This window comes from Mobula birostris, chromosome 3 (assembly GCF_030028105.1).
Source record: "Mobula birostris isolate sMobBir1 chromosome 3, sMobBir1.hap1, whole genome shotgun sequence".
Taxonomy (NCBI): domain Eukaryota; kingdom Metazoa; phylum Chordata; class Chondrichthyes; order Myliobatiformes; family Myliobatidae; genus Mobula; species Mobula birostris.
The window spans coordinates 72,520,273-72,547,409 of record NC_092372.1 but is presented as its reverse complement, the minus strand read 5'-3'; the positions used below and the strand labels follow the sequence as shown (position 1 = coordinate 72,547,409).

The window sequence follows — 27,137 nt, the reverse complement described above, 5'->3', positions numbered from 1 at the left end:
TGCTGCCTGACCTGCTGAGCTCCTCCAGCAATGTAAAGTGTTGCTCAGGTTTGTAATACTTGGTTGAGAACATGGGTGGCATGATTAGTACATTAATGCATATGTGGATAACATCAAAATTGGTGATGTGATAAAGAATGTCATCTAAGGTTCTAGATCTACTGGGAAAGTAGGCAAAAGGACAGCAGATGGAATTTAACTCAGACAAGTGCAAAGCGATGTACTTTGGCAAGTTAAAGAGCAGGTAAATAACAGGACCCTTGGTGCATAGAACAAAGACACCAAGGATACAAGTAGATAGGTTCTTGAAAGTGGTGACACTTGTAGATAAGGTGCATGTTACACTCACCATCATTGGACAGGGCATTAAGTACAATAGTTGGGATGTTATATTACATCTGTACAAGGCGATAGTGAAAGAGCACCTGGAATATTATCAGTTCTGGTCACCACATTATGAAAGGATATGATTAAGCTTGAGAAGGTGCAGAAAAGATTCTCAAGAATGTTCCTGGGATCGGGGTGGGAGGGTTGAATTATAGGAAGAGACTGGACTGATCAGCTGGGACGATTTGACCTGCAGAGGAGGAGGCTGAAGGGGAACCTTACAGAGATTTATAAAATCATGGGGGACAAACAGTAGGTAAGGTGGATTATCCTTTTTTTCTTTTTTTCTAGGGTAGGGGAATCTATCACTAAAGGGCGTAAGTTTAAATTGAGAGGGGAAACATTTAAAGGGGAAACTGACATGCAACATTTTTCACAAAGATACATTTGGAGAGGTTCATGGATAGAAGAGATTTAGAGGGATACATGGCAAATGCATGCAAATGGGATCTGCACAAGAAGGCACCTTGGTCAATAATGGATTCTTCAGCTAAAGAGCGTATTGTTGTGATGATAATCTAATGACTTGGGCCTTTGCACATGCATTATCTAGATGCACATACAGATCAGGCAGTGCAACGCTTCAGAAATGTCATTTTGGGTACAACTAGGAAGCTTCTCCATGGATGTTTTTCATTCCTGGACACTCATCTGTACAGAATACTTTTTTCTTTTTGCCTTGACTGAACATTCTCTGAAGAAATGGGATTTGATGAATTGCAGTATCTCAACCAGTGACATTAGTAATGCGTGAAAACTATGTAAATTACATAAAATGGCAAGGTCCTCAGATCTTACAGATTATCTTTCAAAGAATTGGACCTAGTATGTGAACTGCATGAATTACTGAACTGATGTTACTTGATGACCATTGCATGATTTTACTGGAAAGTACATTCAAAATTATGCCTATTTTTCAAATGAACAGTTCTTCTCCACGTATATTTCTCATTGATACGTCTGAACATCAGTACGGATAATAACAGCAAATACTGTTTCTGCTGAAAATTCCAGAAATACCAATTTCACACACCTGTAGAGGTGACCAATCAGAGCGGCAAGAGTAATCCGGTTGACACGTGGTAATGTTTTTATCAACATTCTGTACTTTTCCAGTCGTTCTTTTAAATCTTGCACATCTGGGGACAAGAGATCACAAGGGTTAAGCACAGGTAGGAAGCTAACGCGAAGGCAATACATCACATGGACTCAAAATGACAGGACTGAGTAACAACATATTACAATGCCGATTACGACAGTGGCCTCTTCCTGCTATAATATTACACTGCATCTTCATGAGCACAACTCAATATAGAGTGAAGCCCCTACTGACACAAGCTAACAGGGTTGGTGAAATTGTGTATCTTCTTGCAGGGCTCCAGCTGGACTCATTTTAATGAGATTATAAGCACTTTATGGCATGGAAGATTCTGCTTACGGAATTCTGCAGGGAGTTAATTTCCACTTTCCCCTTTAACAAACAAAACTTTCATGCAATTCCGCTTTCAGTGAATTCGTTCAGCAGCTCACTTGCACACACGAAATACCTTTGCACTCCAGGGATTTACGATTTATGAAACTTATTGCAATTTGTGGTTTGGGGTTTGTATCGCACATTATTACAATCTTTTATGGAATTACATACAGTACTTAAAATATCCGTGAGAAACATGCCAAAATAAATTAATAATATATTTGGTTCTGAAAGTGTAATTTACATACTTAAATCCTACTGAAAATTTACATGAGCATTTGCTGCACTGAATGCAGCTAAAATAATTGAAGGACTGGACAGGAAAGAAAAGAGGTGCTATACAGAAAAAGACCAAAGGTGAAGGACACAAAATTTGTTAAAAATAATTCTGAGAATAGTTTAAGCAATTTTACTTTATATTTAAATGAGTAAAATTAGCCACTGAAAAATGAACTTTTGTTTCTTGACATATCAACCTTTTAGGAAAGGTTACAATATGTATTGATATTTCTTTGTCAGAGAGAAGCTGTGGTGCTGGCAGAGTTGTATGACATTTGTAGAAAAATAATGCTGCTTTGCATTAGCAAAACTTTAATTAGTGCATATCAGCTGACATAATAGAAACAGTACTTGTGCTCCAGAACTAATGTGCCTCGAGCCAAGCTTCAGTGCAGTTGCAACACTGACATCTACCTGACAACACGGAAAATTGCCCAGGGTTTTTCTATCCACATGAAGCAGGAAACATCTGGCCAATCACAGTTACATCACCACACTGATCAAAGGCACTTATGACAGTGCCATACAACAGCACTTATTCATCAATAAGATGCTCAACAATGTTCGTTTGAGTCCTGCCTGGACCACTAGGCTCCAAACCTCACCTCAAATTTTGAAAAAATTCTGGACATAAGATGAGAATTACTTCTGTCTGCCATTCTACAAAGAGAGTTACCAAACAACTTTAAGCGAACTGAAGCCACCGGGGCCAAGAGGAGAAAATGTTGCAGCGGATGAAATGATAATATAGTTGAAAGAAAAATGGACTGTGGATTTTGATGCCAATAATCATTTATGGCATGGAACAGGTCCTTCCCACCCAATGAGATGCAGCACCCAGCAATCCACCCATTTAATCCTGCCCTAATCACAGGAAAATTTGCAATGACCTATTAATCTACTAATTGGTGCGTCCAGAGCATCTGGAAGAAACTCATGTGCACATGGGAAGAATGTAAAAACATTTTTTTTTACAGTTGATCCTGGAATTGAATTCCGAACCCCGAGCTGTGGTAGTATTACGGTAACCACTATGCTACCGTTGCATCCTAATATGATATTGCAGCAGGGATTCCTCGTGACAACTCAAGACCTATTTCACTTCAACTGTTTCATCAATGACCTTCACTCCATCATAAAGTTAAATGTGGGGCTGTTCAGAATGACTGCACGGTATTCATCTCCTCAGACACTGAAACAAATTTCCTGCCCAACACAAATTTGGATTGTTGATGAGTGACAAAATTTCCCCCACACAAATGCAAGGAAATGATCATCTCAGACAAGAATCTAATCTCTCCTTTTTCTCTGACAGGCTTGTCACTGATGAGTCCCAACAGTTGGATAGGCTAGGGGTAGGGGTGATGGAACATCCCTGATCAGAACTAAAGCTGAAATATAAATATTATTTTTGTAGACCAGGGAAGAAGCAGGTTAATTATATACCGCAGAAAAATAATTAACCTGTCTCTCCAAAGTTTCACCACCACCTACAAAGCAGACGTCCACAAGCATGGATGAATACTGCTTTAGCTTCCATCAAAAAGGTCAATAACATTCAGGACAATGCAGTAATGTAAGGCAGAACACCATTCACCACCTTAAACCTTGTCACCAGCATCAGTGACAAGGTACAAAACTACTACTGTACAAGATAAAAAGCAGCAACTCACCAGGGCTTGACAACCTTGTCTTCTAACAAGTTGGAGGACAAGGGGAGAAACAACATGCAGACACCACCACATGCATTTTCCCTTACAAATTACACACTATCCTAGCTTCAAAAAGTTATCACTGTTCCTTTAATGCCACTGGGCCTAAATCCTGGCAGTGGTGGCTCACAGATATTATCTGAAGGACAATAAGCAATGAACAATGTATGTTATCCTTGCAAGGCTTACCAATATTCAATAACTTAGGGCGGCTGGTTTTACTAGCAAGTGTAGACTGCTCTGAAGAGAACTGTCAGCACTTATCAATCGTAACAGAAGTCAGAGACTTCGGGGCATGTCTGGTCAAAAAGACAGTACATGAATTTACATAGCGACACTGGCCATTCAGTAGTCCAACAGAAGAGCTCAATCACACTGAGAAGCCTGAGTAGCCATGCTGGTAAATTGCCTCTTGGATCCCATTCCCAATGAACTTTGTTTAATGCTTCTCATAAATACACAGAACAGCGATAAGCATTCACAGCTGACAAAGTTGGTTAGTTTCCGTAGCTTCTGTCAATAACTTTTTGGTGGTAGGTCTTCCTTAGTGGACAAACAGAAACCTTACTCAAATCTTGTAGCTGGTGTACGGCATTTCGACCCAGGATCTAAACCTTTTTAGGTGGACGATGACAGGGCGTGTTGCGTGAAAGAGACTCACGTCAGCAAGATTTTGCCAATAAGCTTGGAGTATCAGACACCTGAGCCAATAGGCTGGTCCTGGACTTACTTCCTGGCATAATTTACATATTATTATTTAACTATTTATGGTTTTATACGGCTATATTTATACTCTGTTCTTGGTTGGTGCAACTGTAATGAAACCAAATTTCCCTCGGGATCAATTGACTATGACTATGAAACTGTGAGATGAAACAGAAGGGTGAGGCATCATTCTGTTGTAAGGTGAAAAATTCAAGAATTTTCAGTGACTGATTAAAATTAATGATGTACCTACAATAGAACACTGAAAGCTATTACTTTAAGTGTTTTGTTTTGTAACTCCAAAACATAAGCTTAACTAAAATGAAACCTGGAGTCAGGAATGTGTGTCTTAGTTTTATTTTTACTTTAAGTGAGGTACATGCATAGGACATGGTGGCATAATGATGTATGCCATTCACATATTTCTACATATAACCTGTAATGAATTATGTCAACAACAAAGAATGCTCAAACAATGTATCTACACTATTACTCAAATATTACTGAATATTAAATACACAACAGTAAGAGCAACTGAAAGATCTTTCCAGAATGTTTATGTTACATTAGAATCAGGTCCGTTGCTATTTGCAATTACCAGGTAAGTCAAGGAACTGATCCTCTGATATGAGAGTGTAGGAGAAATAATGCAGTCTTCTAGCGAAGCCCATTAGTAGAAACTAATTCATGACTTCAATGAGAATGGTTACTCTCCTATACATTCACCATCAACTTCCCAGAGTAAACTTCCTACTAGCAGCTGGATTATTAGAATGTCATAAAGAATAATAAAGAGTAACCCGAATCAACTTAAGATCTTTCAACATATTGCATTAATAGCAACACCTGCAGAATCTGTTACACTGCTTTTATATTAAGTAGGCCAAGACAAAAATAGTTACCTTGCATATACAGTACATTCAGTGGCCACTTTATTAGATATCTCCTGTACATAATAAAGTGGTCATTGGGTGTAAGTTCATGGACTTCCGCTGCTGTAGGCCACCCACTTTAACATTCAACGTGCTGTGCATTTAGAGATACTCTTCTGCACACCATTGTTGTAATGCATGGTTATTTGAGTTACTGCCACTTTCCAGTCAGCTTGCATGCACCAGTCTGGCCATCCTCCTCTGATTCTCTCATTAAAACATGTTTTTGCCCCTCCCTAGATGTTTTTTGGTTTCTCGCACCATTCTCTGTAAACCTAGTTGTGCCAGAATATCCTAGTATACAGTATCAGCACTTTCATACTCAAACCACCTCATCTGGTACCAACAATTATTCCACAGTTAAAGACAATCAGATAATTTTTCTTCCCCATTCTGATGTTGGGTCCGAACAACAAATGAACCTCCTGACCATGTTTACATGTTTTTAAGCATTGGGTTGCTGCTGCATGATTGGCTTATTGGATGTTTATGCTAATGAGAACTACCTAATAAAGTAGCCACTGAGGGTATTTTGGGAGCAGTTGGTGTGGATATTGCATGGGAAATCAGGTCCCAAACTGCCATTTGAATTCACTCAGCTCATAGTTCTGGGTCCGTTGCAGTGGTGTGAAAAGGGTGTGATTATCTCAATATTATCTCAAAGATAGTTAATAGAACGATAAATTTATAAGGGACGAAATTTCACAAAAAGTGATGAGGATGAGGGCGATTCATGACCTGAAATATCGACTATGTATTCCCCTCAATGGATGCTGCCTGACCTGCTGGGTTCTGCCAGCATTTTATGTGTTGCTCATGATTCCTGACTGCCTGATCTGTTTAATAATTCATTATTTCATGCACCATTGAATTCAGTGAAGAGTTGGTTCAGTTAGGAATAAGAAACCTGCTCAGACTTAATGAGGTCCTGATGTGACCAAAGATGTTAGAAGCAGGACCACTGTGCCACTCTGTTAAATTAAATGACAAAATGATCTCTGGGAAAAGTAAGTGGAGTTATACACTCAACAACAATATTTTCTAAAATGAGGTTTTATTGCAAGTTTTCTATCAGCATCCCCTTTGCTCTCACTCTAATTTACAGACAAGCTTTGTAGTAAGCTTGGGACAACTGATGGATCCACTGACAAATTTAGAAGTACTCTAAGATATGCTTCCAATTAACTAATTAACATGTGACTAGGCAATGTACTTCGAGGGAAGAGTTTGCTCACAACCAATGCCACACATTAAAGTTAAACAAGGGAAACAATGGGTTGCAGCCAGCTTTCTGGCAGCTGCAATCTTTTTTTTGTTTTAAATATTGGCTCACTTCCAAATCCACAGTTTCCTCCAGAATACATTCTTTCATAATGTTCAACAAACAACTATGTTTTTGGTTTAAGATCCCTCCTCTGCAAACATCAATTTTATTTGCTGTTTTCCTGATAATGACTACTTAACCTCTCCTCGGTTATATATAGAGTTTAGCACCATGACAAAACACAAATAGGGCGTCATCTGAATACCTGAGAAAGGGTTATCATGGATGTAATTAAATTAGTGAGTGAATTAAAAGATTTTTATGATGTGATGTATTAAGATGTATTTCAGCCAAATATTAACAGCGTACAAATAACCAAGAGTTTGACTTTAAGCTTTGATAATATAAAACACAAAATGTTTCTGGTGAACACAAAATAATCTGCAGATGCTGGGGTCAAAGCAGCACCCACAACACACTGGAGGAACTCAGCAGGTCGGGCAGCATTCATGGAAAAGATCGGTCGACGTTTCGGGCCGGAACCCTTCATCAGGACTGTAGAGGGAAGGGGCAGAGGCCCTATAAGGAGGTGGGAGGAGGGTAGCTCCCTCCCCTCTACAGTCCTGATGAAGGGTTCCGGCCCAAAACGTTGACCGATCTTTTCTGCGAATGCTGCCCAACCTGCTGAGTTCCTCCAGTGTGTTGGAAATGTTTCCGGTGGGTTACTGAATGCTAGAGGTGGTGTAGGGTGCGATAGGTATTTTATCTGCCTGATCCTGATACTTCCTCAGCTGGCAATCTTGCACAAACAGTTCGAAATTTTGGGTTGGTTACCAGTGTGTGTTGGCATGATCAAAACACATGCCTGAAGGCTGACAGTGAATGGCAAGTGAGTTGAGAGATTAGCATGGAAGGAGAAGTTTACTGAAACACATTGGAGTCAAATACATCTGTTAAAGTTGCAGAGAGAAAGTTTGAATGCCTTCAAGGAGATGACCAATGACAATGCAGCAAATGAAAATCACTGAATAATAACATTAGTATGGAAATGTACAGATCTGGTCCACCACTGTTCTGGTGCAATGTATAGAGTAACACATACAAAATACTGGAGGAACTCAGCAGGTCAGAGCAGCATTTATGAGAGGAATAGAGAGCCAATGTTTTGGCCTGAGACCCTACAGCATTTTAAATGTATTACTCTGGGTCTCCAGCATCTGAAAAATATCTCCTGTGCTTATGGTAGAATATATAACCTAAAACAGAAGTGATGGTGGATGTTGAAATCTGAAGTGAAAAAAATCAGAACTGCTGGAGGAAGTCAGCAGGTCCGGTAAATTCTATAGAAGGAAATGCTCAGGTGACATTTCAGGATGAGACACCCCCCCCCCCCCCCCTTTCAGCTGCAATTCCCTCCTCTGCTGCTGCCTGACCCACTGAATACTTCCAGCAGCTCATTTCTCTGTTCTTGAAATATAAACAAACCTTCTTAAGACCTTTTTTACAAATAGATGGAAAATGACACATTTAGCTGATTATACCTTGAAAACTAAATAAAACTCATAGAATATATAAACATTTATATTACCTAATGCTGACAACCAATATGGATATAATTCCTTGGTGAGGAGAGCATCATCTATTTCGAACAGGAATCTCTTCATCACATCTGCTACGTCACCCAGTTGATGTTCCCCAATTCTCAACTTAACATTTCTGGCATCTTTTCTGAATTGATCCAACAGCTGGTTAACTCTTGATGGTGTGCCATTTTTTTGGTAAATTCCTTCCGAGCCAAGACCTGATGATTAAAATTAAATATTGAACATTGTAGTCAAAGTGTATCAATTACTTAGCTGGAGAGAAAACACTTCATTCCACAAAATAAAATAAAAAATATATTTATTTGTGCTGACACACGTTCGCATCATGGGGCCATTAATAAGTCAAAATGTTAATGACCTAGAGTATTTTGCCAGCATTGAGTTGCCTACCAACTATAAAGACAAGTTTTCTGGACCAGCTGTCCTTATTCAAAATGCCATATTTGCATTACTGTAAGGCCCTAAGGGCCCTAACACTACATTTTGTTGGATGGGACCTTATGCACAGAGAGGTGGAGATGAAGAAGGCAAAAAGATTCACTTGTGAATGCTTCGGCCAAGCCACAAGCCAGGCTTTGGCAGCAGTCAAAATTATCAAAACCTTTGAATAGTCCAAAAGAACTCAAAAACAATAAGGTGAATTAAACAAATAGTAAAAAACACCAGAAATAATTAAAAATTTGATAGAAAATGCATATTACCTGATACTTAGATCATTCCTTGCAGCCATTCCTTATCATTAAAATGAATGGCTTCACAATTCCTGTCTAGGTTTAGTGGAAGTTCCAGCAGAATTGCATCAACTTCCAACTTTCCATAAGATACACATGCGTTTTTACTGCTGACTTAAAAATGCCAACTGTCATAAGCAATACCAAGCAATAGAAGTTACTGCATCTTCAGAATGAACAATACAAAGTGGTCACCAGCAATGAAACGGCTAAATGAAAGGCATTCTATCTACTAGAAAACAGAACGTTTTTGTTCACCTAAACACACACCTTCAATCACTTGGCCTTTTTGACTTTATTCCTTCTTATTGTCACTGACAGAGTAAACATTACAAGTCTCAACAACTTGTTTTAATCACAGGAGAAATAAATTTGCATAGTATGTAGGTCCTCAAAGTTTGAGGGTTATAAAATGCAATTGTATCAAATCCATTTTTTGTGCATTATGGCTGCTATTTTGTCTCTAAAACAGCATCTGAAGTATGCATATACTTGCAAAAAGGATTACAGGAAACAGGAAAGCGACCCTTTGAGATACACCATGTCATCCAGTCATACTACAAAACTCGTGGTGATGCAAGAAGCACTTCCCCAGTGGCTTTTATAATCAGCGTGCCCATCAACTTCTACATATGGAATTCCTTATGAGTTTCAGCTGGAGAGATCTGCAATTCATTCCAATTTCTTATACTATGTTGGTTGCACAAGATCTTGCATGCTTGCTGTTCCACAAGGCCAAAGTAAAAGTAATTTTATTGAGTAGAGAAACAGAACTAATGTGCAGCTTTGTAAGGATTGGGGAACTACCCTGTGGCAAAGTGTTCATTGTCTTTGCGTGTTGCAGACAAGCACAATTCAACCTTGACTAGATGGGATTCCACTCCTCACTCCAGCTGGTTTGCGACCAGTGCATCATACAAGTCAGTGCCCAGCAGTATTTGCAGGCACCACTCACATGCTCACTCTGCAATGCTGTTGCCTGAATTACTCTCGGGCAGATCAGTGGCTACACATTATGCAGCCTTATCACTACATCCTTATCGTCTCTAGATCTGACCATTTTGGTGCACATCTGGCAAGCTTGCCTTCAATTCTGAATTAACTTGAAATCTAATGCCTGTATCTGAACTCAAATCAGGACCAGCTGACCCACCAGCTCCTCTGCAGTTGCATTGATTCTGCCTGGGTTTTACAGATGACATCACTCTTTTCAAACTGCTCCTTGATCTCACCCCTCTGTAATCGCCTCAACATTTTTAAACCTCAGAAATACTAATGCACCTCCGATTTTGGTTGATCACTCATCCCTGAAGTTAGCTATTCTGTCACTGGTGCTGTGTATTCAGAAGCAAAAAGGCCGAAGCACTGGAATTCCATCCCCAAATTTCTCCACTGCCCTTTCATCATTTTACAACTCTCCTTTAAAACCTTTGGATTGAGCTTTTAGGTGTCAGTCCTAATTATGTGACAGTATCAACTTCATTCTCATACTATTCAGTGGGTACGTTGTTACATTATAAGAGTTATATAAAGAGGAGCTAATGTCTTGCTTTGCTTTTTATGTTCATCACATTCATAGGCATCCTATGAATCCTCTGTACCTCCCTTATTGGATCTCCGACTTCCTAACTGGAAGACCACAATCTGTGCAGATCCTCTTCGCTGACGATCAACACTGGCACACTTCAGGGGTGTGTGCTTAGCCCACTGCTCTACTCTCTATATACACTTGACTGTGCAGCTAGGCATAGCTCAAATACCATCTATAAATTTGCTGATGATACAACCATTGGTGGTAGAATCTCAGGTGGTGACGAGAAGGCATACAGGAGTGAGATATGCCCACTAGTGGAATGGTACCACAGCAACAACCTGGCACTCAATGTCAGTAAGGTGAAAGAGCTGACTGTGGACTTCAGGAAGGGTAAGACGAAGGAACACATACCAATCCTCGTAGAGGAATCAGAAGTGGAGAGAGTGAGCAGTATCAAGTTCCTGGGTGTCAAAACTCTGAGGATCTAACCTGGTCCCAACATATCGATGTAGTTATAAAAAAGGCAAGACAGCAGCTATACTTCATTAGGAGTTTGAAGAGATTTGGCATGTCAACAAATACACTCAAAAACTTCTGTAGATGCACCATGGAGAACATTCTGACAGGCTGCATCAATGTCTGGTATGGGGTGAGGGGGTGGGGGGCTACTGCACAGGACCGAAAGGAGCTGCAGAGGGTTGTAAATCTAGTCAGCTCCATCTTGGGTATTAGCCTACAAAGTACTCAGGACATCTTTAGGGAGCGGTGTCTCAGAAAGGCAGCGTCCATTGTTAAGGACCTCCAGCACCCAGGGCATGCCCTTTTCTCACTGCTACCATCAGGTAGGAGGTACAGAAGCCTGAATGCACACACACAGCAATTCAGGAACAGCTTCTTCCCCGCTGCCATCTGATTCCTAAAATCCTTGGTCACTACCTCACTTTTTTTAAAAATATACATTATTTCTGGTTTTTTTGCACCTTTTTTTAACCTATTCAATATATGTATACTGTAATTGATTTACTTATTTATTTATTATTATTTTTATTTCATTTCATTTATTTATTTATTTTTCTCTCCTCTATATTATGTATTACATTGAACTGCTGCTGCTAAGTTAACAAATTTCACGTCACAGAATAAACCTGATTCTAATTCTGGTTCTCTGCATTCTTGATCTTGTATCTATAGTAAGGATGGTGGAAGGTTGATGATTTTCAGTGGAGATGGCAAAAGGTCTCACAGGCCAAGCTTCAACTGCCTTATGCAGGTGCTAGATGCTTATAACACTGGGCCTCCTTGAGGAGAAGATAAGGTAAGCTACCATTTGACATTATTGAAAAGTTGAGCTTATTCTAATAAACTGCAAATCTATGCACTCCCTAAAATGACACATCAGAAAATTCGTGTCTGGTTTGTTCACTATCCAAACCCAAGCATTTGATAACCACCCTATCATCCTTGGACAAAAACCTGCATCTTCTAATTCTGTTCACACATGAAATACACAAAGTTTAGTCATGGCATAGAATGGATCAATACTAGAGGTGAAAAGAATCATGTTGGTCACAACCTGGTCATTTGATTTTCCAAACAAGAGAAAACCTGCAGATGCTGGAAATCCAAGCAACACACACAAAATGCTGGAAGCACTCAGCAAGCCAGGCAGCATCTGTGGAAAAGAGGATAGTCGACACTGCGGGCCGAGATCCTTCAGCGGGATTTTTCTTTGTCTTCATAACAGGGTGTTGAGCAGTTTACTTCATGCAGACTACAGTAACCTACTCTTCAGGGAAACAGGGTGTTGGAGTGTCTGCTCCCAAACTGAATTTAAAACTGGATTTGTTTCCATACTAATTTTCTATTCTTTTAAAATCTTTTACAAATAAATTGAGACTACATTTAATTGTGCTTCCTTTTATAGAACACATTTTACACATGGGCTATTCTATTATATTAAATTGTTAAGGCAATGAGCCATTGAGCTCACAGAACATAATGTTCTTGGGTTCGAATTCTGACCTATTTTACAGATTTTGTTCTGTTAACACTTTTCCTACAGCAACTTTACACCACACACAAGAAAGCAGCCTTGACTATTAACTCAATATCCAACTATTACAGCACTGTAGACTGTATATTTCTACTGCAGCAAGGATTATCTGACATGTTCTCCCTATCCTCTAACACCCAATGCCAAGGTACCCCTCCCTCCAAAGCAGGATGCTCCAGATTCAAAAGTCTTGAACACAAAAATCTAGGCTGCTGCTCCAGTGTAGCACTGAGGTAGTGTTGCAAGTTGTTGGATATCAGATAAAGTGCCAAAGTTATGAGAAGTCTCCCTTTCTCACTGTATCCCATGGCACTACTTTGAAAAGGAGCAGTGATGATATCCCCAGTAGCCTGGCCAATATTTAACCGTCATTCAATACTGTCGAAAGGAGATTATTTCAGTGTCATCTTACAGCTGTAGGTGGGAGTTTGCTGCTAGCAAATTTGGCTACCTCATTTCCAATATTTTAATAGTAACCAAACTTTTGGAAGTACTTTGAAGCTTCTGAAAGTCATGGCATTAGTACAGATCTCTTGGTAACTGGGATTGGTGAGCATGGACCAGTCTACCAACTCAATGCAGTCGCACAGAAGTTCATGTACTTGCTCAGACCAGCATTGGATAACTTTCTGTATTGAATCCTCCATTTCAGCTTCTGTTTGTATGCAGGAGGATGGAGCACAGCTTGGTGCTCTGATTTACCAAAGTACGAACAAGAGTGGCTCAGTAGGTGCCTTTGATGGTCGTATAGCAATGGTCAAGTGTGTTTGAACATCTGACAGGACAGGAGATAGGAAAGTGGTACTTTGGCAATGCACCTTTTAAGTTGGCCTGGCTGAAGTCACTGGCAGCGATGAAGAAGGTATCCCTTTTCAAGGCTGTTGAGAACAGAGCTCAGTTCACTGAGTGCAGGTGCAAGTTTCATGTTTGTCTGAGGTAGGATGTAGGTCAGGAGGTCAGGATAGCTGATTTTCTCCTTTTAAGGTAGTTTAATAATTTACAAAACCTTTTAAGTTGAATCCCATTCAGCCTTAGAGTCAAGTTACTGTCATTATCATCAAAGGCTTAAATTCCCAATTTTGGGTGGTGTGGGAGGAGGCGGCGGCAACGCAGTAAAACTCAAAGAGGACTGCCTAACCATTTCCAAAGGTTTAGGGTGGTACGGTAGTTACAGCCAATACAGTTGCTGCTTACTGCTCCAGTTAAAGTCCGTGTAATGTTTTTGGTATGTAGTTTCCTTGTTCTCCTTGTCACTGTGTGGATTTCCCCAGGGTACTCCGTTTCCTTCTTGAATCCTGTGTCGGCAGATTAGTTGACCACTGTAAATTGTTCCTTGCACTTGGGTGAATGATATAAACTGCAGAATTAATGGGAATATGGGGACATATCGGAACGGGAATGGGGACAATGATCCGATTCCTGTTCTGATATGTCGGTCCACGGCGTCCTCTTATGCCATGATGAGGCCATCTTCAGGGTGGAGGAGCAACACCTTATATAGCCATCCAGGTAGCCTGCAACCTGATTGATTTCTACTTCCAGTAAAGAAAAATTCTCTTCCCCTCTCCTCTTCTTTTATTTCCCCACTCTAGCCTCTTACCTCTTCTCTATCTGCCTATCACCTCTCCTGGTGCTCCTCCTCCTTCCTTTTCTTCCATGGCTCACTCTCCTCTCCGAACAGATTCTCTCATCCCAGCCCATTCGCTTTCCCACCCACCTGACTTCACCTATCACTTTTGAGCTATCCTTCTTCCTCTCCCCTCACCTTTTCATTCTGGTGACCTTCCCCTTCCTGTCCAATCCTGAAGAAATGGTCTCAGCCCAAAACGTTGACTGTTTGTTCATTTCCATAGATGCTGCCCACCCTGCTAAATTTCTCCAGCATTTTTTTGTGTGTTGCTTTGGATTTCCAGCATCTGCAGAACTTCTTGTTTATGGGTGCTTCACACACAAAAAATGCTGGTGAACGCAGCAGGCTAGGCAGCATCTCTAGGAAGAGGTACAGTCGACGTTTCGGGCGGAGACCCTTCATCAGGACTAACTGAAAGAACAGCTAGTAAGAGATTTGAAAGTGGGTGTTGTTCCTCCAACCTGAGTGTGGCTTCATCTTGACAGTAGAGGAGGCCGTGGAACAACACCTTATATTCTGTCTGGGTAGCCTCCAACCCGATGGCATGAACATTGACTTCTCTAACTTCCATTAATGTCCCACCTCCCCTTCATACCCATCCCTTATTTGTTTATTTATTTATTTGTTTGTTTATTTAGTTATTTTCCCTTTTTTCTCCCTCTGTCCCTCTCACTATAACTCCTTGCCCATCCTCTGAGCTCCCCCCCCCCACTCTTTCTCCCGAGGCGTCCCATCCCATGATCCTCTCCCTTCTCCAGCCTGGTATCCCTTTTGCCAGTCAACTTCCCAGCTCTTAGCTCCATCCCTCCCCCTCCTGTCTTCTCCTATCATTTCGGATCTCCCCCTCCCCCTCCCACTTTCAAATCTCTTACTATCTCTTCTTTCAGTTAGTCTTGACGAAGGGTCTCAGCCCAAAACGTCCACTGTACCTCTTCCTATAGATGCTGCCTGGCCTCCTGCATTCACCAGCACTTTTTGTGTGTGTTGCTTGAATTTCCAGCATCTGCAGATTTCCTCATGTTTCTGGGTGCTTGATGGTCACTGCAAACTCAGTACAGTATGCCCAAGAGCCTACATTGTTGGGTGACCCTCTGACTCTCTGAGAATTGGTAACGAAAGGCTTTCAGTGCTTTCAGTGGTAAAAGAGAGATCCTGTTTTTCTCTTATTAAATGTACAGGCTAACCAGGAGCCACTCTATTGTATCTGACTCAATGTTAAATTTGAACACTATTTTCAGTAGAATTACTTCTGCAACATAAATAATGCACAAGTTTAAAACTTGCTGCTACTCTCAGATTTAAGCATCCTAATTGCACTGAGTTTGGGCATTCTTGAAGCAATTCCCAGAGGCTGCATCCACAGCACAGAAAATGTTGCCTATAATTCAGCTCTAATTTGTCAATCACACTCAGGAAGGGTGCAGAAACAGACTCTGTGGGAAATGGAAATGTCACGATGGTGCATTGGAGCGTGCCCCTACTACTTTAAACCCTGCTCTGTCACTTGCACATTCGTTGCATGAGCAGAGTGCACTTCATACAGGCATTTGCTTTTGTTTTTCTTCAGCTCAGCACTCATCTGTCAAACTGAAACAGAAAATATTGTAGCTGCAGTTCAAGAAGCGCCCACGGACAGAAAAGACAAGGCAGAACCGTGGGTGTGGAGCCTTCTTCAGATTGAGAAGACAGTGCAGTGAGCACAGGTCTTAAAGCTACAGAACAGAAGGGGAGAGGAGAAACATGCAAGCATCAAGGAAATAGAATAACCTTGAAAATATTACGGTGGAACCCATACGGTCATTAATTAGGAGGCTAAAGTAAATGTCGGAAGATACTGGATATCAAAATAATAACAGAAGTTGCCAGCTGACATGATGATTATCTCCAGTATGTTCTGCTTTTATTTTAGATTGTCATCAATGCATCAAGACAGTAAGACAGGTCATCACAGGGGAAGTGAGAGAGGATGAAGAGATGGGAAATTATCTGCTCGGAGGAATTTGCCTGAAGGAGCATAAAAGGAAATAAACCTGATGTGTAGACCAGCTTGACTGAAAATTGTTCTGATGGAGGGCTTCATCTGAAACAGCAAGATGATCACTGCCCTTCTTCTCTCACAGCCATCATTTTAGACTCTTAACAGGAGGAGGAGAGAAACTGGAAGTGAAAGATTCAGTGATGCAGCTGGAGAAGCTGCTGCTTCAAAGTTCCAGTGACCAAGATGTAATCCTAACCATCAAATGCTGCCGGTGTGCTGCTTGCAGTCACCCCATCATGGAGAGGGTTCCCTCTGGGTGTTCTGGTTTTCTCTACATCCCAATAATTTCCATGTTGGTAAGTTAACTGGCCACTGTAAATTGTCCCTACTGCAGAAGGTAAAAGTGGAATTTGGGAGAGTTGGTGGGAATGTGTAAAGAATATTTTGATAATAGCAATACATAGAGATGACATTCTTTAGGAATCATCCAGTGAGGTCATATGGGTAGAACACAGACACTCTAACGGGCTGGATTATAGATCCCCACCAATAGTCACCATGAACTTGTGGAGGTGGTGTACAGAGTAATTGCTCATAGTTGTAAGAATACACAATTATATTAGATTTTATAATCACTAGCACCGACTGGGCCACCAGAGCGTAAAGGGCCTGGATGCCGTGGAATTTCCGAAATGTGCTCAGGGAACTTTCCTGAGTCTATATATAGAGGGCCCTACTTAGGAGGATGCAGTGCTGGACTTCCTCTCGGGGAACAAGGCAAGTCCTAATGAAGGGTCTTGACCTGAAACGTCCGCGCTTTATTACCTTCCATAGACGCTGCCTGACCTGCTGAGTTCCTCCAGCATTCTGTGTGCGTTACTCTGGATGCTTGGCATCTGCAGAATCTCTTGCATTTGTGATAGTAAATGCCTGCTCACTTGAAAATAAACTGGACTTCCTGCGCCTGAGATTGAACCAGTGAGAGAAAACATCTGTGCACTCATTCTCACGCCTTCGTGAATCCATACCAGCCACGGCCATCCATTTGGAGGGTTTCAGCGTGCTTTGGGCTGGTAGGAACCCAGTGATCTCAGACTGGACCCACAATGGTAGTATTTGCATTTACATAAATAAGACCTGGTGCATGGACGCTTTAGCAGTGGCGTCCCATTGTTCACCGATGATTGAGTTTCTTTTTGTGAACTGCTGACCGTTTTATATACTGAGAGTTCACTACAACTGTGTTGGTGGCTGTATATATCTCCCTCTGCTAATGCCAGTGAGGTCCCACATTAGCTCTACATGCCATTAGTGACACTTAAACCAAACACGACAATGGTATCTTCATTATCACAGGAGATTTTAACCATGCAAACCTAAAGAGAGTCTTGCCTACATTCCACTAGCATGTTGATTATGCTACCAGAGATGAAATAGACCAGACCTGGTTTATACTGACATGCCAGTTGCCTGTAAAGCAATCCCTCGATGCCACATTGGACCCACAGATCACTTATCTGTGTAATCCCCAGATTCGGCCAGCACATGTTTGTTGAGGGGAAGACAGCCTCTGGCCCAGCCAAACTCAGAAACCTCGGTCGCGGGGCTGCTGCGTGATTTGTTGCCTGGTTCCAAATCCGACCCACAAAATATCACACAGTACACCATATGCAATTAAACCACTGAACTTTATAAATCTCAATCTGACTATAGGGTTAGTAAAGAAAATAAAAAAGAAAAAGGGCCCATTTTAATTAAACAGCCAAATGTGCACGTTGGAGCTCACGAATTTGGCCTGTCGTTCCTCCTCGACCTCCTCCAAGTGTAGCTGACCTTCAGACCCTCACTCCTAGTCCACTCTGTCCAGCGGTCTACCAACTCTCTCCACTCGCGTCTTCTCTCGTCCTGTCTTGCCGACAAAAGACCCCAAAGTCCCTGCTGCCAGACCCGCAAGGAAGAACAACATCCTTCTCATTGGCTAGCATACATTCCAAACCCCTTTATCTCTAGTCATAACCCAAACATTGCTGCTACAGAGAAACCATTACATTAGCAGTGAAACATTACAGAGAGGCCACTGAATTAGCAGTGAAACCTTACAGTGCGTTACATCTGTGATGTCAATTCCAGCATACAAAGCAGTGATCAAACAGGTCAAACCAGTTCTAAAAGTGGTGAAAACCTGGCCTGAGGAGGCAATCTCAGCACTGCAGGACTGCTTTGACAATACGAACTGCAGAATGTTCAGGGAGGCTGCCAGCTATGGCAGCCACGTTAACATCGAGGAATACGTGGATTCTGTGACCAGCTAAATCGAGAAGTGTACTGAGGATGTTACCATCACGGAACACATCCAGGTGAGGCTAAATCAGAAGCGATGGCTTACAGCAGAGGTCCATACCAGGCTGAGGGATGGTGATGCTGCTTTTTGATCGGGAGATGGCAACAACTCTCAGGGAAGCAAGAACTGTGCTTTCACACTCCAAAGGCAAAATGAGAGCATTCTTAGAGAATTTACACTTCTGCAATACCAGAGACACAATGCGAATGTAGAAGGGAATTCAGACGATTATAGATGGCACTCCCTGAGAGGTTGAATGCCTTCTACACCCAAATTGATGAGCAGAACAAAATGCTGATGCCGAGGAAGTTACCCCTCCCTCCGGGGAAGCAGACACTCCGTCTGGCTGAAGCTGAGGTGAGAAAGATCCTGGCCAGATCAACCCACGCAAAGCTGCAGGGCCGGATAATATACCAGGCCAGATTCTGAAAGACTGCACAGCCCAGTTGACAGATATATTCAACATCTCTCTGGAATAATCCATTGTTCCCTTGGTTTTCAAGGCAGCAACCATCATTCCAGTGCCAAAGAAGGCAACAGTAACCTGCCTAAATGACTATTGTCCAGTGGCATTAACATGAACTATTATGAAATGCTTTGAGCGGCCAGTCATGGAGCACATTAAAGCTATTCTCCCAGCTACACTGTACCATTTCCAAGCAACAGACACAAAAATTCTGGAGGAACTCAGCAGGTCAGGCAGCATCTATCAAATCGATCCACTGATGATGCAACAGCCTCTGCCTTCCACTCTGTCCTGTCCCACCTTGAAAATGGTCTCATATGTCAGACTGCTGTTATTAAACTTCCAATTGGGCACTGAACTACAACATACCCCAGAAACTGGTGGGGAAACTGTCCTTGCTGGGTCTCAACACCTCCCTCTGCAACTGGATACTGGGCTTCTTAACAGTCAGGCCACAGGCAGTCTGCGTGGGCAGCAATGTCTCTCGTCCAATTACACTGAGCACTGTGGCTCCCCAAGCAAGGCTGAGTGCTCAGCCCGGTGCTGTTCATACTGCTGACGCTCGACTCTCGCAGGATCCAGCTCAAACCACCGTCATCAAGTTTGCAGATGACACAACGGTGATTGGCTTTATCTAGAACGACAATGAGACGGAGTAGAAAGAGGAAGTGGAGTGGATAGTGGATTGGTGTGAGAAGAACAACCAAAGCCTGAAGATGGAGAAGACAAATGAAATCATTGTAGGCTCCAGGGAGGTGCAGTACAACCATCCCCTCTGTGAATACATGGCTCCTCCATAGAGAGAGTTAACTGCACCAAGTTCCTGGGACTTCACATCACGGATGACCGCACCTTGGCCATTAATATCACTTCCCTGAACAAGAAGGCACAGCAGCGCCTCCACCTCTTAAGATTGAGACAAGCAAGGCTCCCGCGCCCCCCTCCCCACCCCCGCATCTTAACTGTGTTTTAAAGGAGCACCATTGACAGCGTCCTGACAAGTCGCATCTCTATCTGGTATGGGAGCAGTCAAGCATCGAACCAGAAGTCCCTACAAAGAAATGTGAGAACAGCTGGGAGGATCATACTGGTCTCCCTACCATCCAGTGGGGTATTTATCAAGAGTGCTGTGTATGCACTTCTTGCTGCAGATAAAAACGGAGATGACAGCACAGAGAATCTTGAGAAGATGCTGTACAGTACAGAAAAATAAACTCTGGTTTTAGATTACATTTCAGGATGGTTGTGCCATAGCAAGGAGCCAATAGAGAAGCACTTGGGGGCGGGGGTGTCGTGTAGTGCAATGCGGAATAAGTATTTGCATTTCCAAGAGGATTATTATAATCTACCATTCACAGCTAACTCAGCAGGAACAGCTAAATGAAATCTGTTTGCCATATTTGTCAAACAAAATATTTCAAAACAATAAAACACATGGATGAAATTGCTTTTGGCATGAAGGAAGCAAATCTATGTGACTTGCAGTGACACCCTGTAGAACAAGCTTGCTTACCATACTGTGTAACAAACGCTATACAGCTGTCCACAATGATGGGAATGTCATTTTTGCTGAGCTGCTGGTCTCGTAGTGCATTACCATCTGTACCTGCCGCTTTCTTTATGGCATCGTGCCAAGCAGTGAAATCCAGCTTCGTATGACCGTGGATGTATAGAGTTCTGCAAGGTTAGAACAAACTTTTAGTCCTTGATGAAATACTTTGTTTCTCTTGCTATGGACAATTTAATGTCTTAGTGTTAAGTCTACAAATGAAAGAGAAGATGACAAGATTATCACTTTCTTAATTTAGATGGACAAGTTTGCTCCTGGGGCTTCAGTGGAAGGTAATGCTCACAATGATTAAATCACAGAGGGTAAAAAAAAAATACATTTGTTTGCACTACATTTGCGTCAACCTAACAGAACCAAAAAGTACATGCAGCAAAAACTTAGGAGGACAAGTGGATCTCCTTCCACATATACCGCCTGACCTTCCCTGATGAATCCGGGTTATTAGTGCAGGTTGTGCTGCTGATTGGAGAAATTTCTGCAAGGCACTGTTCCTTACAGCACAACTTTTCTATAATTGTCCAATCCAGCACAAAAGTCTGAAGAAATTACATCCAGCCCAAATTAAGAGTGACACAAGGCTCTGCAGATGCTAGAATCTGTAGCAACACAAAGTGTTGGTGAAACTCAGTAGATCAAACAGCATCTATAAAACACCCAAAGTGCTACAGGAACATAAAGCTTTTCCTCTAAAAGCCGGTCCCATGTTTAACACTGTCCTTTCTGCCAAAAAATGTTAACTACTGGGTGGATTTTCACTAATTGTGTCCCTTTACAGGCCTTCAACAAGTCTCTTAAAATTAAGTCTTATTTCAGGAACAGAAATATATTATAAAGCTATTTAAAAAGTTATTACAGAGCTGACAATTGTGCATCATTACAAAGGTCGTGTTTAGTTAAATGTGACTCAGACATTTGGATTAACTTCATTTTGCTTACTAATTCAATTTCATTTATTAATAAAACCGCAAAAATATGCTTTAATATTTCACTTTTGATGGCAGACAAACTGGAAATGAAATAAAGCCAAAAAAAAAGCGATTTTGAATGCAATTTCTCCCAAATCTAAAACTCTACAGCACCTAACTGCAAATGTGTCATGGGATAATTAACAACTTAATGAAACAGCAAGCATAAACTATCAATGTATCTTGATTTGTAAAGCAACAATCTCACACAGGGTTCTAGTTAGATGTCACCCTGATATCATTGGAACCCAAGAAATAATAATATCTGCATAACATTGGAGTTTGAATAAGTAGATGTTAACCAAGAATCAGCATAATATGATGCAGAAGTCTTAAGCAGACTTTGTAAAAGATATATGATGTCTTGTCTATACTGCACCAACCGCCACTGCTGGGCTATAGACGTGCAGGAGCAATGTGTGGTTAACTGCCTTGCTCAAGGACTCAATACACTGCCTGAGCTGAGGCTCGAACTCACGACCTTCAGATCACTAGTCCAACACCTTAGCCACTTGGCATAGGTTAAGCATGTTAGGGCTTTTCTCTTTGGAACGAAGCAGGGTGAGAGGTGACTTGACAGAGGTGTACAAGATGACAAGAGGCATAGATCAAGTGGATAGCCAGAGACTTCTTCCCAGACAGAAATGGCTACTATTAGGGGACATCATTTTAAGGTGATCAGAGGAAAGTATAGGGGGGAATATCAGAAGTAAGTTTTCTTTTTTTTAAATATATACACACACACACACACACACACACACACACACACACACACACACACACACAGTGTGGTGAACGTGGAATGTGTGGAATGTCTTTGCCAGGGTTGTTGGTAAAGGTAGAGGCAGAGGAAGATACATTAGGAGCATTTAAGACAATCTTAAATAGGCACATGGATGATAAAGGGCTATGTAGAAAGATTAGATTGAGCTTAGAGTAGGTTAAAAGATCGGCACAACATTGTGAGCCGTATGGTCTGTACCGGGCTGTAGTATTCTATATACAAGTCATCATAATTTAAAATTCTCTAAAATAATGTGCATTAAAAATTCAAAGCATTGATGATCAATATTATTTTTCTGCATTGTGCTGACATAGCCATAAAAGAGATAACACAACATCTTAGTAAGTTTCTGGACACTCGGAATGAAATCTTTCTTTACCTTCCCTTTTCTACCAGCAGCAAGACATCCTTCTTCTCATTGTGTTTCTCAGTCTGGATGCTGACCGCTATGAAGAGAATGAGAGAAGCAGTTGAAATTTAGGGATAGTGAATGAAAATCACAAATAAGAGTAAATCTGCATATGCTGGAAATCCGGGCAACACACACAAAATGCTAGTCAAGGGTTTCGGCCTAAAACATTGACTGTACTCTTTTCCTAGATGCTGCCTGGCCTGCTGAGTCCCTCCAGCATTTTTTATGTGAATGAGAATCATCTGAGTAATGTTGATGTGAAGCAAGTCCCTCCTGGTTTCATCCTCAGTTGACTAAGTTAACTCATCGTCAGCTAAGTTAACTGCAATTGAGTGAGGCCTAAGTGTCATATAATTGGATTTTTACCCCTTTTGGAGACAAATATCCAGTTCAAGCAACAACTTGAATTTAGATAGCTCCTTTTTTGACCCCAGGATGTACCATATGTATTTTCTTTTTCCAATTAAGAACTTGTAAATGGTGGTTAACACAACTGTAAAATGTTACTTTTTAAGAAATATGCTGCAATAAATGCACACTGGCAACAGTCTCTTTAAAAACCTGGAAATGAACACAATTTAGAAGCTTAGATGGAGAGGAGAGGACATTCAGACGCAATTTAGATAGATCGACACTTTATTGATTCCAAAAGAAATTACAGTATCACAGTAGTATTACAAGTGCACAGATATACAAATATTAGCAGAGAAGCAAGAAAGAATAAAAAAAAATTACCTCAAACAGTCTAATAGGAGGGGGTTATCACTTCACCGGGTAAAGGTTGACTCGTTGCAGAGGCTAATGGCCAAAGGTAAGAATGACATCATATAGCACTCTTTGGAGCAGCACAATTGTCTTAAGTCTAACACTAAGAGTGCTCTCTGTTCAGTTGAGGTGGCATGCAGAGGGTGAGAAACATTGTCTAGAATTACCAGGATTTTCCATAGGAATCTTTGTTCTACCACAGCCTCCAGTGTGTCCAGTTTGACTCCTATAAAAGAGCCAGCCTTTCTAGTCAGTTCATTGAGCCTGTTGGCATCACCTGTATTGATGCCATTGTCTCAGCACATCACCGCATAGAAGATTGTACTGGCGACAACAGACTGACAGAACATGTGAAGGAGAGGCCTTCAAAAGACCTCAGTCTCCTCAAGAAGTAGCAGATATACCAGCTAGTCAGAGGGTGGGGAGAAGGCAGGGGAGTGGGGATGACTTAAGAATTGGATCAGCCCATGATTGAATGGTGGAGCAGGTTTAATGGGCCAAATGGCCTAATTCTGCTCCTATATCATATGGTGGGATCCATTTGGAAGTGGTGAAAGTTTCGGAGGATTATGTGCTGGACACGGAGGCTGGTGGGGTGGTAGGTGGTAGAACATCCCATTTGGAAAGTTCCTATTGGTGCCTGTCTGTCTTAGAAACAACGATTTTTTTTAAATCAGAAAACTTTGCGTTCAAGGGCTACTCCAGATCTTGTAGCATATAAATTAGTCCGATACTTCAATGCCAACAATTATTCCTCAAACATCATCAATACATCAATTTGTCTATCCAGTTCCTTCCCTACACAATAATCAGCAATAATTGGATTTTAGAATTAATTTATTCGCCACAAAACAATTTGGCTTACTGTGGAATTAAAATGTGCCATAAAAATACAAGTTTTAACACTAATAGAAGAGCATTATTCCAACAAAACATGAGCAAGTTATATCTACTCATATTTTAAAAATCAATTTGTACTTTGTTAACATTGAAGCTCAAATTTTCAAATGGCAATGACTGTTCAGTTCATCTTCCATTTAGCAGTACGCAAATTGGGACACCTATTGTCAACTGTATTCTTAGTGACTCATTGCAAATTTAAGAGTTTCTGGATGCAGTATCTCTTAAAAACTAATGCAAATACTCAATTTTAGATATTAAACACATTTAAAAAGCATTGAACAAAAACAAAAAAAAAGAACAAATCCAAAGAAATGTACTATAATGTTTTATAAGATGATTGAATGTCAGTGCAGACTTGTAAAGTACAAATTGATATTTCTGGCTTATATAAAGTGGATGTTCATTCAGGTCCTCCTCTGTGCACTGGTATGACACCATGATTTACGGCACCATAAATAAGATTCTAAAAATTGCTGCCCCTGAATTGTGAGCAGATATATTTAGGAATGACATAATATCTTTAGGATAACTTTACTTACTAACCATATCTGAGGTTCCAAATTATAATTTATGATGCATAATTGTTAGCATACTTTAATAGGATAGATAGACTTCACTGTGTTGAGAAAAAGTAGGAGCCTCGATTACTCTCCTTAAGAATAGAGAAGGTCAAGAGAAGAAAAGGAATGGTTTTGATCGAGCATACAAGGAGACACTCTTCCTACTAGTAGGAATGTACGATAAATGTCAAAAGAAGCAGATAACTGAAAGAAAGAAGCAGAAGAAGTAGAAGCAGGAATTGGTAAGATTATATTTTTGTATGCTTTATTGTTCAGACGTTAAGTTTGACTCTTCGTGACCTCATGGACTTTACCATGAGGTTTTCTTGGCAAATTACTGAAGTGGGTTGCCATTTCCTTCTCCAGTGGACCATATTTAGTCTGACCTCTCTGCCATGACCTGTCCATCTTGCGTAGCTCTACATGGTACAGCTCAGAGTGTCACTGAGATGCACAAGCCCCCTTCACCACCACAAGGTAACATCAAAAGAAACAGTTTGGAATTTGGTAAGATTAGAAATTTCTTTAAATGCTACTTTCAGGAATTCACCTCTTGAAAGATTCAATAGATATATTCCAAAGGGAGACTGATATATTTTAAAAACAAAAGAAAGGTAAAGCTAGTTTATTCTGAAAGAGCAAAGCAGTGGAAATCATTGGCTATCATTTACTGAGAAACGAAACAGATTCTGTGCTCTACCATGCTATGACTTAACGGAATGTAACATAGGAAAATCTTACTAAGTTCTTGCAGTTTCTTTAGATGGACTGAATCCTCTTCAGCTACACCTTGTTCAGGACAGAAGCAGAGTTGTGATTTCTCCAGTGCAAACCAGCCTGCTTTCCAGTTTTCCAGATTATGCACATCCTTGTAATAGAGTCGACCAATCAGTTCATAATCCTTTTTGGTCAGGATTTCTACCGCCTCAGGAATGAAACTCTAGTATATACAAGTCATTTGGAAAACTATGAATTTATGCACAACAGTATCTTGAAACAAAAGTCATAAACATTATTCCAAAAAAGAAAGCTGAAAGCTATCCCATATTTCTAATTTAGTTGATTGTCTTCAACTACTTTCAAGAAAATAAATCTTCACACGTTGGATATGGAAGGCAGAATGCATGCATCAAAGGAAAAAGTGGCTGTTCTGCACCCAATTAGACTGCATTTCATGCAGTATTGATTCAAAAATCTTGATTTTTTTTTTTTTAAAAACTTCTTTCTCATGCTTATGCTGAATCATTTGGTATTAAGTTTTCCAGATAATGCTAGTGCTCATGATTTTCAAAAGTACTTCTCAATGTTGTTATGATGAGCAGATCTTGGCACAGTTCTCTTCTGGATGCAACTTGCTATGGAAAACCGGTGAGAGTTAGCTATCAGCTGAATTATTATGGCTGTCACACAGTATTAAGCAGCTTAAGTAGTATTAGCATAACAGTTTCCATTTAGGTCTAAAAGTACTCGTGACAATACAAGTACATACAGACTTGAAGTGGTCAAGTGACATTCCTGTGTTTTCTCATTTTATTGGAGCCATTAATGCCCTGTAATATATTTACAAGTGTGACAGTGGACCATCTCTAATTCCAATGCATTTTCCACTCATATTAATTCTTTATGTTAACAAAATTAAGAAATAGTGCTGAATTATTGAAAAAGAGCAACATGAGAGTTTTGTATATGAGATTCACAATGCCTCCCATTTTCCTTTAGAAATATCTTCTAGACATATTTCATCTTACAATGCTTCTACAAACGTTTGTAGTAACAATGTATTTATTAACCGATATATCCTCATCATAGCTCATTTAGCACATTGAAATATCTGCCATACTTGGGGCTTCAAATATTTTGATTCCTGAACCTAGACTGAATTCTTCCTTATTTAATTCAGTTTCAAATGATACTTAATATGTCAATACATAAGCATGTGTGAGCACACCTGCATATGCCTGTGTGTATGATACCAGACACAAATTAAATATTATAGATGACAATAAAGTCTAACTTGCAGAGTTTGAAAAAAAAAGTAAATACCTATATCTAAAAACCTTTTGCACGTCTTCAACATTAAGAATATAT

General features: G+C 40.7%; 1 protein-coding gene across 7 annotated transcripts in view; it reads right to left on the bottom strand.

Moving 5' to 3' along the window:
* arap2 (ArfGAP with RhoGAP domain, ankyrin repeat and PH domain 2) overlaps positions 1-27,137 on the bottom strand; it is a 389,695-nt gene that overhangs the window by 102,505 nt on the left and 260,053 nt on the right. For all 7 annotated transcript variants that reach the window (XM_072252909.1, XM_072252908.1, XM_072252910.1 and 4 more), the window contains 5 exons: positions 25,791-25,989; positions 22,789-22,855; positions 20,604-20,767; positions 8,342-8,554; positions 1,421-1,526 (listed from right to left, as the gene is read on the bottom strand). In XM_072252909.1, the coding sequence (XP_072109010.1) occupies positions 1,421-1,526; positions 8,342-8,554; positions 20,604-20,767; positions 22,789-22,855; positions 25,791-25,989 (749 nt within the window). The remainder of the gene's footprint in view (positions 1-1,420; positions 1,527-8,341; positions 8,555-20,603; positions 20,768-22,788; positions 22,856-25,790; positions 25,990-27,137) is intronic.